This window comes from Anas platyrhynchos, chromosome 2, assembly GCF_047663525.1.
Source record: "Anas platyrhynchos isolate ZD024472 breed Pekin duck chromosome 2, IASCAAS_PekinDuck_T2T, whole genome shotgun sequence".
Lineage (NCBI taxonomy): Eukaryota > Metazoa > Chordata > Aves > Anseriformes > Anatidae > Anas > Anas platyrhynchos.
Window position 1 is genome coordinate 103,777,733 of NC_092588.1, and position 15,423 is coordinate 103,793,155.

The 15,423-nt window shown below is 36.8% G+C and overlaps 1 protein-coding gene across 1 annotated transcript in view; it reads left to right on the forward strand.

The window, feature by feature from the left end:
* The window catches only part of CNTNAP2 (contactin associated protein 2), a 1,145,390-nt gene that overhangs the window by 477,880 nt on the left and 652,087 nt on the right, over window positions 1–15,423 (forward strand). The window contains exon 4 of the mRNA XM_027451306.3: window positions 8,514–8,661. Coding sequence (XP_027307107.1) covers window positions 8,514–8,661 — 148 coding nt within the window. The remainder of the gene's footprint in view (window positions 1–8,513; window positions 8,662–15,423) is intronic.

The window sequence follows — 15,423 nt, forward strand, 5'->3', positions numbered from 1 at the left end:
GGCAGTTTATTAAGACAGGAAAATAATATTAACAATAGTAATAAAACAATTATGATGATAATAGTACTACTAATAATAATGTGTACAAAACAAGTGATGCACAATGCAATTGCTCACCAACTGCTGACTGATGCCCAGCCTAACCCTGAGCAATCCGGCCCTCCTCCCCTGGCTAGCCACCCCCTATATATTGTTTAGCATGACGTCAGATGGTATGGAATACCCCTTTGGCCAGTTTGGGTCACCTGTTCTGTGTCTGTCCCCTCCCAGCTCTTGCTGCACCCCCAGCCTGCCCGTTGACAGGACAGAATGAGAAGTTGAAACATTCTTGGCTTGGTGTAAGCACTGCTCTGCAACAATTAAAACATCAGTGTGTTATCAACGCTTTTCTTATCCTAAGCCAAAACATAGCATTCTACCAGGAAGAAAATTAACTCTGTTCTAACTGAAACCAGGACAAAGTAACACAACGTTAAAGCTCAGTAATAAATTTGAACACAAAACTTGTATCCAAGGTATCATATCTTGCTGTACTATTCCTCCAAATCTGTCTTCAAGTTTTAAAAATTTTTTCTCTATGAATCGGTGTACAAAACTGGTATCTCTAGGAGCCGTCTGTCAATAGAAGTCAGATTTCTCTCTTAAATATATATTGAGGTTTATGTTGAAGTAATACAAAATAAACATTCCTGTAAATGAGATCAATTTATTTTTAAGAGTAGCAAAAGTTAAGCAAGTTATGTTAGCCTACTGTGTTATAAAGGTAACGATGAATCGTGATTTTAGTTTAATATGTGAAAAGCTAAAAGGCAACAAAAACAGCATTAAGCATTATTGTTTCAATGCATTGGATAAAATGACATTATACATCTGATTATACACACATGGCTATAATATGCTTTTAGTATATGATAACAGGATTTGGACCTCAAGGAAACCCTTCAGGGAATCAGTAGAGAATATAATGGAGCAACGTGACCAAAATTATATTTCTGTTTCAAAATTGCTTGGAAGTATTTGGGACATAGAAAAGAGTTGTATTCTGTATATCAGAAACCTGTTACTAGATAAAAATAAGATGCATATTTCATCCTAATGACCACCTTTTATTTTTTAAAACCTTACAAAAACATGAAATATGTAGATCTTCTTTTCATCAAATGTGATCTACATTGACTTAGTAAGTTCCAAAGTCGAAACACAGACGCACAGAAAAGCACACAGATGCCCATACTGATTTTCAGTACAGGATTGCCTAGGAGCTGTGTTACTAATAAACCATTTTTAAGACACAAAGCAAATAATTATTTCTTGATGTAAATTTAAATAGGAGATTGATATAAATGCAGTGATCATTGTTTGAACATTGCTTGTATAGTAATGCTCAAAACTGAGCTGAATTAACCAAACATGAATTTATTGCTTTCTGACGTATTCCATTTTTTTTCAGTTTATTTGATGTTTTTATTTCCTTATGCAACTACTTTTTAGTGGTTTCAGTGTGTGTGTGTATTTTTTTTCCAGCTTTGTTTTTTTTTCCTCTTCTTTTTCATGCCTTCTTGAGGTTAATCTCGTAACATTTTCCTTTATCCAGTCCTTTTATTCTTGGTTGTGTTTTTTGTTTGTTTGTTTGGTTAGTTGGTTTGGTTTGTTTCCCTTCAATTTACATCGTGATTTGGGCTGGATTTTCAAAGATATCCAGCAAAGTGTTTCAGCAGCAGTGAGGTACTTAACTAGGTTTGACTCAATTTTCTAATGAAGTTGTTTTTTTACAAGAAAATGTTGATGTAATGAGACTGAATGCTTTGTTGAAACAACTTGGTTTCCCTGGAATCTACTAATTGCAGTCAGCTAGTCAGCTTGTGCTGAACCAGTACGTAATGTGAGTTTTCCAAGGTCTGTGGATTTGGGTTCACTGCTCTGTTGAATAGTCTTCCACAGCACCACTGACTGAAGTTTTCCTTTTTATTTATTTATTTACTTATTTATTTTGTGCAGGCAGAGGGCTGACAGCCATGAGTAAAGCTGTCAGGTTGTCAAGTCTGTTATCATTCTTGTGTTCTGGAAGTATTTGGTTTGGGATATTGGGGATTTAAAAAAAAAAAAAAAAAAAGAACATTTAAGGCTTAGCCCATTTTCCATGTTTAACTCACCTCGAAGAAAATGCAGTTTTGTTTTCCACAGATACTTTCTATCTGTCTACGGACATTTCCATATTTTGTAATAATGTGCTTTTATTAATGTGTTTTGGCATTACAAAATCTGATTACAAGAGATGTATAGATGGAATACCATGAAACATAGACTCCTAGTGTTTTCACTATTGTTTCAAAATAAAGCTAGAAGCCAATTTCTCCCCCCCCTTCCCCTCCTCCAATAAGGTCAGACCCATAAATTATTCCCGTTATTTCCTATGCTTAAAATGCCAGTGACAAAACATAAAATTCAAGAAATATTATAACAAGTGTATAATTAAAGTAATGAGAACAAAAACAAACAACAGAAAAAACAAAACAAAAAATAATAATAAAAAAAACAAAACAAAACAAAAACATTCTTTCTCTTCTAACTGGACAAGAAATGTCATTCTACTATGCCATTCATTGCCCCACATTTACGTCACCCTAGGAAGAGCATACATTGAAGCATTATTAATACTTGTCTTTGCATAAATAGTTAATTTGGATGGAAAATTCCTTAACCAAACATGACTTAATTGGTAAAGAGTTGTTTTTTTTTTAACTTAATAACATTTCTTTTCATTCAGTTTTGAGCCTTCTTATTTCAGAGATAATTTTTCAATTATGAGAATTCCTTTTAAATCTTTTGTTGTAAAAGGTGATCAAAATGTTTACTCAAAATAAGATTTTGTGATGTACTTGCTGTATCCATAGAGTATGTATCCATTGAATGATACTGCAAGTCTGTCCTTTTACAGAGAACTAAACACATTTTTGTCAGTTTTACTTAATTTTATTATTGAGCTGGATGTTACTGACATTTTAGTTTTAATTTATAATTTAGCTTTGGCACTTATAATTACTGACTAGAGTATTATTATGGTGTAAGCATAGGAATAAAAATTGAATCTGAATCTTAATTTTCCCTAACTTTATTTCCAAATATCATTAAAAAAAATTACTTGGATTCTCTGTGTTTGTTGTTGCTTTTTTTTTGTTTTGTTTATAATGCAAAAACATTATACTGAATGTATAGTGTATATAAGTGTAGTATATATCTATGTATAGAGATATAGTGTATCTCTTCGGTTTGGCTGAAGAATATTGGTAAAGCCAAAGTGAATTTCAAAGATCATACAGCTTTAATTGCTGATGCTTCTGCTGAAGATACTTCCTGTACCAAAAGCTTATCTACTTTTTCAATGTAATTATTTGGCACATTAAAATGCATTATCTATTCTTATAAACCTTCTCTAGCAACTTTTGAAAAATAAGAACTTATCAAATTGTGGTCTTAAGGAAGCTAGTTATGAAACTCTTACTGAGTACTTTCGAAAACTCCAACATATGCTCAAACCTATTAGTTATAAACGAATTCTGGGCATATTTTCTTACCTTTCTTCATTCTTAATACTTTATTGACCTGTGGAGTTCTGTCTTTAAGAAAAGTGTTTGTGACTTAAAACACTCTTGAACTTTTTGTTGCAATGTGAGCTTAAAGAATTTGGTATCCAATATTAGAACAGAAGTGCTTGTAGAAAAGAGAATTTCAGAACTGGACTGATGAGACAGTGCTACCTGTTTTACAGACACATGATCCATCTTGATCATTTTCCCAGTCTGGCTTAAAGAAAAACTCCTTTACCAATGAGGAGAACACTTCTGGCAATAATACTTCAGTGAGGGATCTTATATGAGGGTTGTATATTTCTGTCTTTTTTAGTCAGAGAGTCACTCCCCATTTAAAAATAAAAAAATCTCCCATATAATGTGGGTCTACGTTATGCTTTTAAATCTTATTAAACTCTTTGTAACCTTGGTTTTGCAAATTGTATAAATTCAATTTTTAATGAAAACCTCTATTTCTGAGCCTGTGTACAAATCTCAGTAGGAAAAAGAAATTTTACAGCAATAGTACATAATTCACAAGCTCCTGTAAATTGATTTTGCAGCCTTGCAATGATGGATTTGGGCCTGATGTTTGCATTATCCACGGAGCATATATTACTGTACTGCATTTATCTAAATGAAGGCTGTATTTAAAGGATATTGTTCTGCTGGAGACTAAATTAAATGCATGTTAATTATCCAGGAAATTGATGACAGAGTACCCTATTCTCTGCTGATGGTGTTTATACATTCAGCAGATGTTACTGGATTGTAGACCAAAAGGAACCTTCAAAATGTCAAACACCTGCTGGTTTGTGCTGTAAGTCTTTCTGTCAAATGATCGGTAAAGCACAGATCATAGAATCATTTAGTTTGGAAAAGACTTCTAAGATCATTTAGTCCAACCTTTAACCTAGCACTGCTAAATCCACTGTTAAGCCGTATACCTAAGCTCTCTACATCTACACATTATTTGAAGAACTCCAGGGATTGTGACTCAACTACTTCCCTGGGCAGCCTGTTCCAATACTTGAGTTAAGAAGGTTTCCCCTGAGCCTCCTTCTCTCCAGGCAAACCAGCTCCAGTTGCTCCTCAGAAGGCTTGTTCTCTAGAACCTTCATCAGCTTCATAGCCCGAAGGGCTCCAGGGCCTCGATGTCCTTCTTGTTGTGAGGGACCCAAAACTGTACTCGAGGTGTGACTTCACCAGAACAAAGTACAGGGGGATGGATGATCATCTCCCTGGTCCTGCTTGTTACACTGTTCCTGATGCTAGCCAGGATGCCATTGGCCTTCTTGGCCACTTGAGCACAATGCTGGTACATACGCAGCTGGCTATAAACCAGCATCCCCAGGTCCCTTTCCATCTGGGAGCTTTTCAGCTGCTCTTCCCCCAGCCTACAGAGTTGCATGGAGTTGTTATGATTAAAGTGCAAGACCTGGCACTTAGCCTTGTTGAACATCATACAGTTGGCCCCATTGGTCCAGCCTATCCAGACCCCTCTGCAGAGCTTTCCAACCCTCAAGCACATCAACACTTGTGCAGAACTTGATGTCGTCTGCAAACTTGCTAAGGGTGCACTCAATACCCTAGTCCATATCATTGATAAAGATATTGAATAGAACAGGCCCTGTGGAACACCACTAGTTACCAGCCTCCAGCTGGATTTAACTGTATTCATCACAACTCTTTGGGTCCAGCCACCCTTCCAGTTTTAACCCAAAGAAGCATACATCCATCCAAACCATGAGCAGCCACTTTCCACAGGAGAATGCTTTGGGAGATGGTGTCAAAAGAAGGAAGAGTTGCTATTCAAAGGGACCTGGAAAGGCTGGAGAAGTGGGTCCATGTGAACAGCATGAGGTTCAGCAAGTCCAAGGTGCTGCACCTGGGTTAGGGCAATCCCATACAGGAGTACAGATTGGGATAACTCAGTGAGAGCATCCCTGTGGAAAAGGACTTGGGGGTTCTGGTAGATGAAAGACTCAACATGAGTCAGAAGTGTGTGCTTGCAGCGCAGAAGGCCAACTGCATCCTGGGCTGAATCAACAGAAGTGACCGCCAGGTGGAGAGAGGTTGTTCCCCTCTACTCTACCTTTGTGAGGCCCAACCTGGAGTGCTGCATCCAGGTCTGGGGCCCCTAGCACAAGAAAGATGTGGACCAGTTAGAGTGAGTCCAGAGATGGGACACAAAGATAATCAGAGGACTGGAGCACCTCTCCTATGAAGAAAGGCTGAGAGAGCTGGGGATGTTCAGGCTGGAGAAAAGAAGGCTCCAGGGAGATCTCATTGTGACCTTTTAGTACTTAAAGGGGGCTTATAAAAAAGATGGAGGACTCTTTACTCAGATAGATAATAGGACAAGGGGGATGGACTTAAACCAAAAGAAGATAGATTTAGACTTGACATTAGGATGAAATTCTTCATTGTAAAGGTAGTGAGGCACTAGAAGTTGTGCCAAGAGACGTTGTGGATGCCCCATTCCTGGAGGTGTTCAAGGCCAGGCTAGATGGGGCCTTGTCCGTCCTGATCTAGCGGGTAGCATTCCTGCCTATGGCAGCAGGGTTGGAGTTAAATGATCTTTAAGGTCCCTTCCAACCCATAGATTCTGTGAATCTATGAAAGGCCTTACTGAAGTCTGGGTAGACCTCATCCACCAAGTGTGTCACCTTAGAAGGAGACCAGGTTTGTCAAGCAGGATCTGCCTTTGATAACCCATGCTGACTGGGCCTGAACATCTGGTTGTCCTGGAAGTACTGCATGTGATAGCACTCAAGGTAATCCACTCCATTGTCATCTGAAAATGTGGATTTTTTTCCATGGTGTGTAATAAGCCAGTTCACACACTCAGGAGAGAGATTGTTTTTACTCAGGCCTCAGTTAAACACAGACAGTACCTCTTCTCTTCCAAGGGAGAGCTTTTTCCTTTACACCATGAGCTTCTTGGCACCAAGATTAGACTGACAGGTCTGTAGTTTTCCAGGTCCTAATTCTGGCCCTTCTTGTAGATGGGTTAGCCTCCAATCGACTGGGACCTCCTCTGATAGACAGGACTGCTGATAAATGATGGAAAACATCTTGGGTCTATCGACCCTTCTGGCAGTTCCCTTGATAGCCTTGGGTCGATCCCATCTGGCCCCATAGACTTTCATACATCTAAGTGGAGTAGCAGGTCACTAACCATTTCCTCATGAATTAGGAGGGTTTCATTCTGCTCCCCATCCCTACCTACCATCTCAGGGCATAAAGTATGGAAAGGTACAGGAAATAACTTGGATTTTGAGAATTACTCTTCATAATTCATTTAATCAAATTATATACAAGATATCCATGCCTCCTGAGCAACTGATTTTGCCCCTAATTCTCTTAAATTTAAAACAAAAAACTACCCGTGTTAAGATAGTCTTGTTAAGATTACAGCAAGCACATAACTAAACAAAACAAATTTTATCTGAAAATTTGGAGCATTGCCTTACATGCTCACAAAATATGTTTTTTAAAGATCAGCTTCTTTATTCATTGCATAAAGTTATGTGATTCCTGAAACATGACTCAGAGAACAGCCAGCTGTTCAATAGGATTTTTAGTCCTTATTCAATGTATGCTTTCTGTTGTTTATTGTCTTCTGTTCAGCTCAGAAGGCAGAACTGTAATTTTCCTTCTAAATGATTACCACTCAAATATCAAAGTGCATCATAGACATTAATTATTGTATCTAACAAGCTCTTCTATGTAGCAATGAGTGTCATGATAATCGTTTAGTACATTAATAGCAGCAGTAGAGAAAAATTGAGGTGAACTATTACATGTCGTAATCTGGTGAATCTTCCTTACATTTACTACCACCCATATCTATTGTGCCCTGTACATTTTGTCTCTCAAATTTTTGATGACTTTATTTTGTAGTAGTGTTCCTTACTGTCCAGTTGTTTCTTCAGCTGTTTTTAGTTCTACTATTGGAATATATTACAGGATTTTGTATGGATTTATTAAGATAGCAGAATTTACCTTTTCTTTGTTTATGACTACCCTGTTCACTGTCTCGAGATCCTTATTTCTGCTGAAAATTACTCATGAAGGGGTGTGAAGGGTCCTTTGAAAATGTTGAGAATAACTGAATAGTAGTCTTTAACATATACGATCAGTGAATGAATGGATTGTGCATAAACTGAAAAAAAAAAAGAAAAAAACCCCACTATCATTTTAAGTGGTAGGTATTGTTTACTTTTAAGCTGGATGCTACAAAAACTTTTTGCCAGAGGTAGAAAACTACAAAACAAGCACTAAATATTTATTTCAGTCATTTTAAAAACGCACTTAAGAACAGTCCTTTACTGATTTACAAGGTATTACAAACCTTGAGATTAAGAGATTTTCCTGTGGGTGACAGCTATGGTTAGGAGGGAAACTGGACACTCGTTTTCCAGTGGTTAGTACATCAGAAGCAAAGGAAGAGTTTTGTATTCTTGGAAATTTGAGAATTGAAGGGTTCCATGTCTGTTGTAGGAAATGGGTTATGTCAGTGTTTCTACTTACAGGAAGATGGCTGGTGCGTGTAATCTAATTGTTAGGGGATGTATATCTTCTACAGAACAACCGCTCTGAGTTGGACACTTCTATTAACACAGTAATAACTGAGTAACAGATCAGTGATGCAGAATGGAATACTTTCTTACCTACCAGCAGCTGTTATGTGAGTTCAGTATATCTGTTGTGTAGAAAGAGGACATGAGGTCCCAGTGCTGCTGTTTTGGTATTGTTCTGAACACTGATACTTTTTAAATCCACTATTCATTTGGTCACTATCTCAGAAAACATTTAAACTAAATTTAAGTGTTACCTAGACACTCAGAGGACTTTACTGCCTGTGCTTTCCTTCATACCAGAACTTTTATAGCATGTGAGATAGATTTAATACAACAATTTTCTTCTTCTTTCCCTTAGGCATTTCCTGGAAATACAAACTCTGATAGTGTGGTTCGACATGATTTACAACATCCAGTTATCGCTCGCTATGTACGTATAGTTCCTTTGGACTGGAATGGAGAAGGCCAAATTGGGCTGAGAATTGAGGTCTACGGCTGCTCCTACTGTAAGTTTTTCCATGATCTTTTTTTTTAATTCTAAGTAGAAACTGTTGTTGGATCTCAGCTTAAATCTGTTGCCTAATGTTTAATTGAATTGCCTAGTGCTTCATTGAGTATTGTAAACTTAAGTCTGAGTTGCTTGTTATTTCTTTTGTGGGAGATTAAATACTGGAATTTGTGATAGTTCTCTGAAGTCACTCCTTTTGAACTTCATGGCTGATTTTTTTGCAGAAGACTAACTATTATATAACCTTGAACAGTCCCGTTGAAGAAATGACAGTGTTCAGACAAATCTCATGTTGGATCCTAAGGGGAACAGCTGGGAAACAAGAAATAATTCATTGCTTGGTGCTAAAGATAAAAATAAAGCAAATAAGAATTCTATCGAAGTATCTCAGATTGTCTAAATGTATGACATGTTTTTCAGAGACTTTTCCATTCATTAGTATATGTATATTAGTATATGACTTCAGAATTTCCTTTGAAATCCAAATGAGGAGTGGTACAAATGGTTAAGAGCAAAACTGATTATGTTTTAAGAGAAGCAAGAGTAGTTTCTAAACGCCATTCCTACAATTTGATCCTGCCGGTACCTGAAGAAAGTCTACAGGCTTGCAAAAACATAAGTGTCTGATGTCCTATTTGTATTTAATTTTAATCCAGTATCCTGCTTGTAGGTATTTTAGCTGTAAGGAGGTATTTGAGATTTGCTTTAAAAAACAACAAAAACAATCAAACAAACAAAAAAACAGGTTATAGAATAAGTTAAGGAGCTCCTATCTTGAAGTCTCATCCATTGTCTTCACTGGGTGATTTAAGTAATATTGGAGACCTTTGCCATCCTAACTAGCAATTGTGCTAATTAACTAGCAAAACGTTTTGTGATTTCAGTCTGTTAGATCCATTGTTTCCCCAAGCAGAGAGGGTTTCCACAGGTATCCAGAGTCAACTTTTATTTAAAGCAGCAAAATTTAATGGTGCCCACATAGCAGCTCAAGCTGTGATCCTCCAAGGAGAGGCTCAGCCCTAAACTTTCCCTGGGTTCTTATACTCGTACAATCTTCATTTTGACCGCTACAGTCCAATCAGTTCTTGACACATACAAGTTACATTCCTTCAGATTGGCGGTTTGTTGTGAGGCAGGCTGTTTTCTGTTATCTGTTGGGGCAGGATTTCGTCTGGGAACCCCCTTGGTCAGCACATCACCCCTTTGCCATCAGAACCACTCAAGCTCCCCCACAGTGCTGCTTTCTGTCACTCAATCACCACTATATGCCAGTTTCAGGTTATGGGGAGCTTATGGGCAGCTCATACTGTGGCCTAAGGCTTCTCTACATTTACTCTACTAATGTCAAACAGCAGCTCCCCCAATTCCTTACAGCAGCTTGTTTCCCTTTCACGGTTGTTGATTTGATTTGGATAGATAGTCTAAAGGCTATATTCTTTCATTAAACACCAGTGGGAACCACAAAGAATATTTTTTCTATTTCCTTGGAATGATTTACCCCCCCCCCCCTTTTTTTTTTTTTTTTAATATATGAAACTGCAAATAACTTCTGAGCAATAGCTAAGAAATCAAATCAAACCTGTGGTGTTTGTAGCACTGTGCTGAGGGCCCTCATGGATGTTAGATACATTTATAAAAACAAACAAACAACAGTATATTTGTTATCTGCAGAACCGTAGGTTATTCCAATGTTTCTTACTTGAAAAGAAACTAAGCTTCTGAAGTTTTAAGTAGCACTGTTTGCATGGCTCCTAATAAATGTTTATTATCACATTGCTAAAATGTTTTACAGGCTGCTTTAAGCAGAGCCAACACTGTAGCATAGTTAATTTTTGCAGCATGATGAATATTTACTTGTAAGTGTATCTACTTCAAATGCAAATTTAGGTATTTAATGCAAGAAGTCACCATTTAGTTTGTTTTGAAATATGACAGTTTTTAACAGAAAAAAATGCCTTTAAATAGTTGAATAAAGCAATAAAACTCATGATCTTTGCTGAAATATTTACAGGTAGAAGTATTTTTTTATTAAATAGATAGACAAAGTATTGTAGATACGTAACGATGCTTTTAGAGACTTAAAGTAAATGTGAGAAAAAGCAAAACATAGCTTGTTGACAAAATGATTTCAGTCATTTGATGAAAAGTTGCTTGGTTGACAGACTGTATATTTTTGGAGGAGAACAAAAAGCTTCTGCCAAGGAAACAATGTGTGGGACTACAAAAATATTGATAAAATGTGCATTCACAGTTGAACTGAGGTAGCCAAACATAACTTTGTAGTTTTGCTCAGAGAGTAGTGTTAGTCTGTTGACATTACCAGTGATTTAATTTTTTTAAAAATAACAGTAATAATAATAATTTACATTATATATTTATAGGGACTTTTGTTTCAAAAAGCTCTCCTAGAATGTTGTATGGATTTTAGATGCAGGAATCAGTTAGGATGTCCCTGAAATTCAGTATCAGTAGGTAGCAGAGCAATTGAAAAGAAAAACTAAACCTCACTGTAATAAAAAGAGAGGAAGGCAGCGCCTTGGTATGACTATCAGAACAATGTAGCAATGTGTAAGAGTTCCAGATTTGTCTTCAAATGCATCATTTGGAGCAAACTGTGTAAAAACTCCATTGTTGCATGTATATGTGTCATATAGCAAAGTTTTTAGTCCTATGATTAGAATAAAGCATGAGTCTCCCTCTACAAGATTCAGAATGAACCTTATGTTTATCTCTGTGACTAAATGGTGACATCGAATTTGAAAAAGATTTTTAATTCTCCATAGGGAAAAACTGACTGCCTAATTAATAATAATAAAAAATGATAATAAAAAAACAGTGAGTAAACAACTTGCTTATTGGATATGTTCATGGAAGAGTTGCATGAGAAAAACAAGCTTGGAAAACAACAGCAAACAAATTATTATATGACATAAAAACATATTTTAGTCATTGGGAGTTTTAGGTTTCATTGTAAAAGAAGCTACTTAAGACACTCAAAAGGGGAAAAGAGTCTTTCTTTATGCGTGACATAATTTTTCATAACGCAAATTATAAGGAAGAAAGCAATATAACCAAAGGCAAAGTATCCAACCAGTTAAGGCAAAACTGGTGGCAGATTTTCATTCATTCTCTTTTGGAGATAGAGAACAAAAGGATGTGGCATATATCTTCCATCAAGTCCAGTTTATGAATGCTGACAAATTGAAAAGTCATGGCATCTGGAGGCTCTGGCAACTATAATATACTACATTTTACAAACAATTTTGAATATCATAGTAAGCTCCTGCAAGATCACTGATGGCAATGAAGGATTAAAAGAACTAATTAATAGTTCCTTTAATCTCCATCCTGTAACAGATGAATGCTTACAAAATGGAAATAACATTGCATAGTCTTTGGCTGCACTTTTTAACCTTATCCTCATAACCTGGGTGCTGAAATCCTGTGGTGTGAGTGGAATGTACTCACTGATATCTTGGGCTTTTTTCATACGGCTCGGTTGTAGATTTTCTGCATCTGAACTCATTGCCTGAATCTTTTAGACAAAGCTGTATGTCTGACAGTAAGAATTTGCAAATTCCAAATGGTTTGCGTCTGAGGTGTAGGATATACTTGAAAAAATCACTTGGAGACAGCAGAAAGTCATGCAAATAATATACATAAGGCAAATAGAGAGCAGGAACAATAAAGCTCTATGAATGTTTGCAAACTGAGTTTTTTCCATTCATTGACCAGATCTGTTTGCACTTATGAAGCAGTGAAAGTGAACAAATGTCGTTTGAGCTCTGTTAGCAAATCTGTTCATTTCAGTTGTTAGCTATACTATTTGTAGTGTGCTGTGTCAAATATTACTGTTTCAGTTTTATGCTGGATGACTGATTTTTTTGGGGGACTGAGGGAAAAGAAGGAAAAATAGCAAACACAGACCACAGAGGTTTATGAAATAATAATTTTGTATAGAAAACATTCACTATCCAGATAGTACAGTGAAAAAAAACCTTGGTCATGTAAAAATTCACAAGAGCAAAAATCAGGTTAGGAGATGCTGTTGAGGGTTAAGCCATGAGGGTTTCAAATAATCAATTCTTGCAAATGTTTTGGGAGTACTGAAGTGCTAAAAATTATGGATTAAACAGGTCTTGGACTAGTTAATCCTATCTGCCTGCAGTGACCTAAGCCGTTTTTTCCCTTGGCAGTTAATTCCACATTCATCTGTACTCATTGTTAGGAAATTTTCTGTAATACTTGAAATCTCCTTTGCTTGGTTTCATGCTGTTGATTCTAACTACCCATGTCCCCTTCATTCTCTCATGTGGTTGCCCTACGTACCTAACAAGAGCTCCATCCTCTTCAGAATTATCTATTGCATCTACACATCAAAGGGAATATTTGAAGCAGGTAAAAAAAAGCCACTGTTATTTCACTTGTGTGGAATTTGATCAATTTTCACTTGGCCAGACTGAATAGCATACACTGGACATTTTGTTTCATCAGCATCGCATTTAAAAACAAAACAAAATAAAATACTAAAACACATGAAGAAAAGTCTATTGAAGTGACATGATTGCTACCGGAACACTTTATGCTGTATGAAATATATTTCCATATGTGTATGTGTACGTATTTCTTCTGTCACACTTTTCATGCCTAATATTCACCTAAATGGTAAGGATACTGATTTCATCCCCAAATCCATGTAAACAATTCCCTACCTCCTCTCATGATATTTTATTACTCATAATAAAAGCGCAATTAAGTTGCCCAGGCAGGCTTCTTTGACCATCTAAATGGTGCAACTGTGTAAAAATATTAAATAGGAAGAACAATTTTGAAGTGTATATTTAGTGCAATTATGTTCTCAGAGTTGTAGCAATTTTATTAAATTATTGGAAGTAAAATTGCTTTTAATTTTGGGTAAAATCAGAGAATTGACAAAACTGTTTAGCAGAGGTCCATGTGAGCTTAATAGCTTTGTTTATGACAGTGGATGGAACAGTTAGGAGTTCTAAGCATCCAACCTTTTTTTCACCCTACTTCTCCAAAATTTCAGTATTTTTATACTGGGTAGACGTATACGTATTTAGGTCTATGTGTTTGATTTTTAGACAACATCATTGCAGTTCAACAGGTGCAAGCACAGCTTGATATTCTCTCTGATATTAAAGGTCCATGGCTGAATAGTCACAGTTAAACTATGGAGAGTGAGGGAATTGAACTGTTGAACTTTTAAAGATTTATTTGAATACGTGCTCTGTTTGAAAGTTTGCTTCATTGTTAAGATATTTTCTAGCTTTTTGACATGGAGGGGATTCCTTTTTTCTTAAGAGTCATGAAAATTGATACTTTTTATTACCCATACATTCTTAGTTCCATGGTAGTCTTTAAATAGTTGAGTTCCGCAAATTGAAGATAAATTATGCCATCTGTCTTTAGAATTGTTCCCAATGCTTTCCCCTACCCACTCTCCAGCAAGAGGTGGTTGTGATTGTTTCTGCGTACGTGTTCATTTATTTTTGTATGAAAGTGAGAACAGACTTTTGTTACCCCAGCCCATTTGTTACCTCTGGTTGTTAACAGTAATAAATATAGACCTATTTTGATAGTAGGTAAAAATACCAATTTAAAACATTTGTGTCTTCTATTTTAAAATTAAGAAAAAAAAAAACAAAAACAAAAACAGCATTTTTGAAAAAAGTTATTATTATTTTTTTTTTTTAAATCAGAATATTGAGATAGAAACAAAGTCCTTGGAAATATTTTTGCTTTTCCTAGAAAAAGAAACAACAAACAAACAAAAACAGAAAATTAACCCGATGTTTAATTTTAGCTGTTTTTTGCTTCCCTAAAAAGAATATTTCAGAAAGATGTGACATGAGCTTCTGCTTTAAAAAATTAAATGCATAAATACATATTTTCTTCAAAAAATAAATAGTGTATTAAATAGAAGAAGAGCACTCTTGTTTTGTGTAGTGATAGCCAAGGCTATCCCACACAGTCACTAAATCAGGAACAAGGGAAAAAAAGCTTGTGGGTTACAAAAAAATGACAGGGAGAACACTCATCATTTATAATTGCAAGACAGACTCGCCTTGGGGAAGATTAATTTATTGCCAATTAAAATATATCCCAATATTGAGAAACAAAGGCAATCTTTATAACAACACCATCCCCTATCCTCCCTCTCCCAGACTCAACTTCAGCTCTCGATTTCTGATACTCCTACCTGCCTTGTGAGCGGCACGGGGTCTGGGGATATGGTCATTGTGGTTCTTCTGTGCCTCCCCTTCCTCCTCACACTTCTCCCCTGCTCCATGCTGGGCTCTCCAGGGCTGCAGGGCAAGCTCTGCAGGGCTCCTGGAGCACCTCCTGCCCTGGCTGCTCACAGGGCTGCTTCTTGCACTTCTTTCCTCACTGCCGGGCAGCGTTTGGCCCTTGCTGAGCTCCGCTCTCCCTGAGGAGCCCACCCGTGGCCGAGGGGCTCAGCCAGGCCCTGTGGTGAGGCCACTGGAGCCAGCACGGGGCAGCCCTGGCCTCGCCTCACAGAGTGGTCTGGCCACTGCCTGGTGCCTGCACCCAGTACCATTTTTAGGTCAGATCTTAAAACCTAACATATATGTTTATTTCTTATTCTTTAACTTTTAGTTAGTTTGGCACAATGCATGTATATTTTCCTATCAACTGTTTGACAGCAAACTGAAAAGTCCATTATTTTTCCATTTGTAGTTATAATGAGGTTACTGGTAGATACTCTCAAGCACCA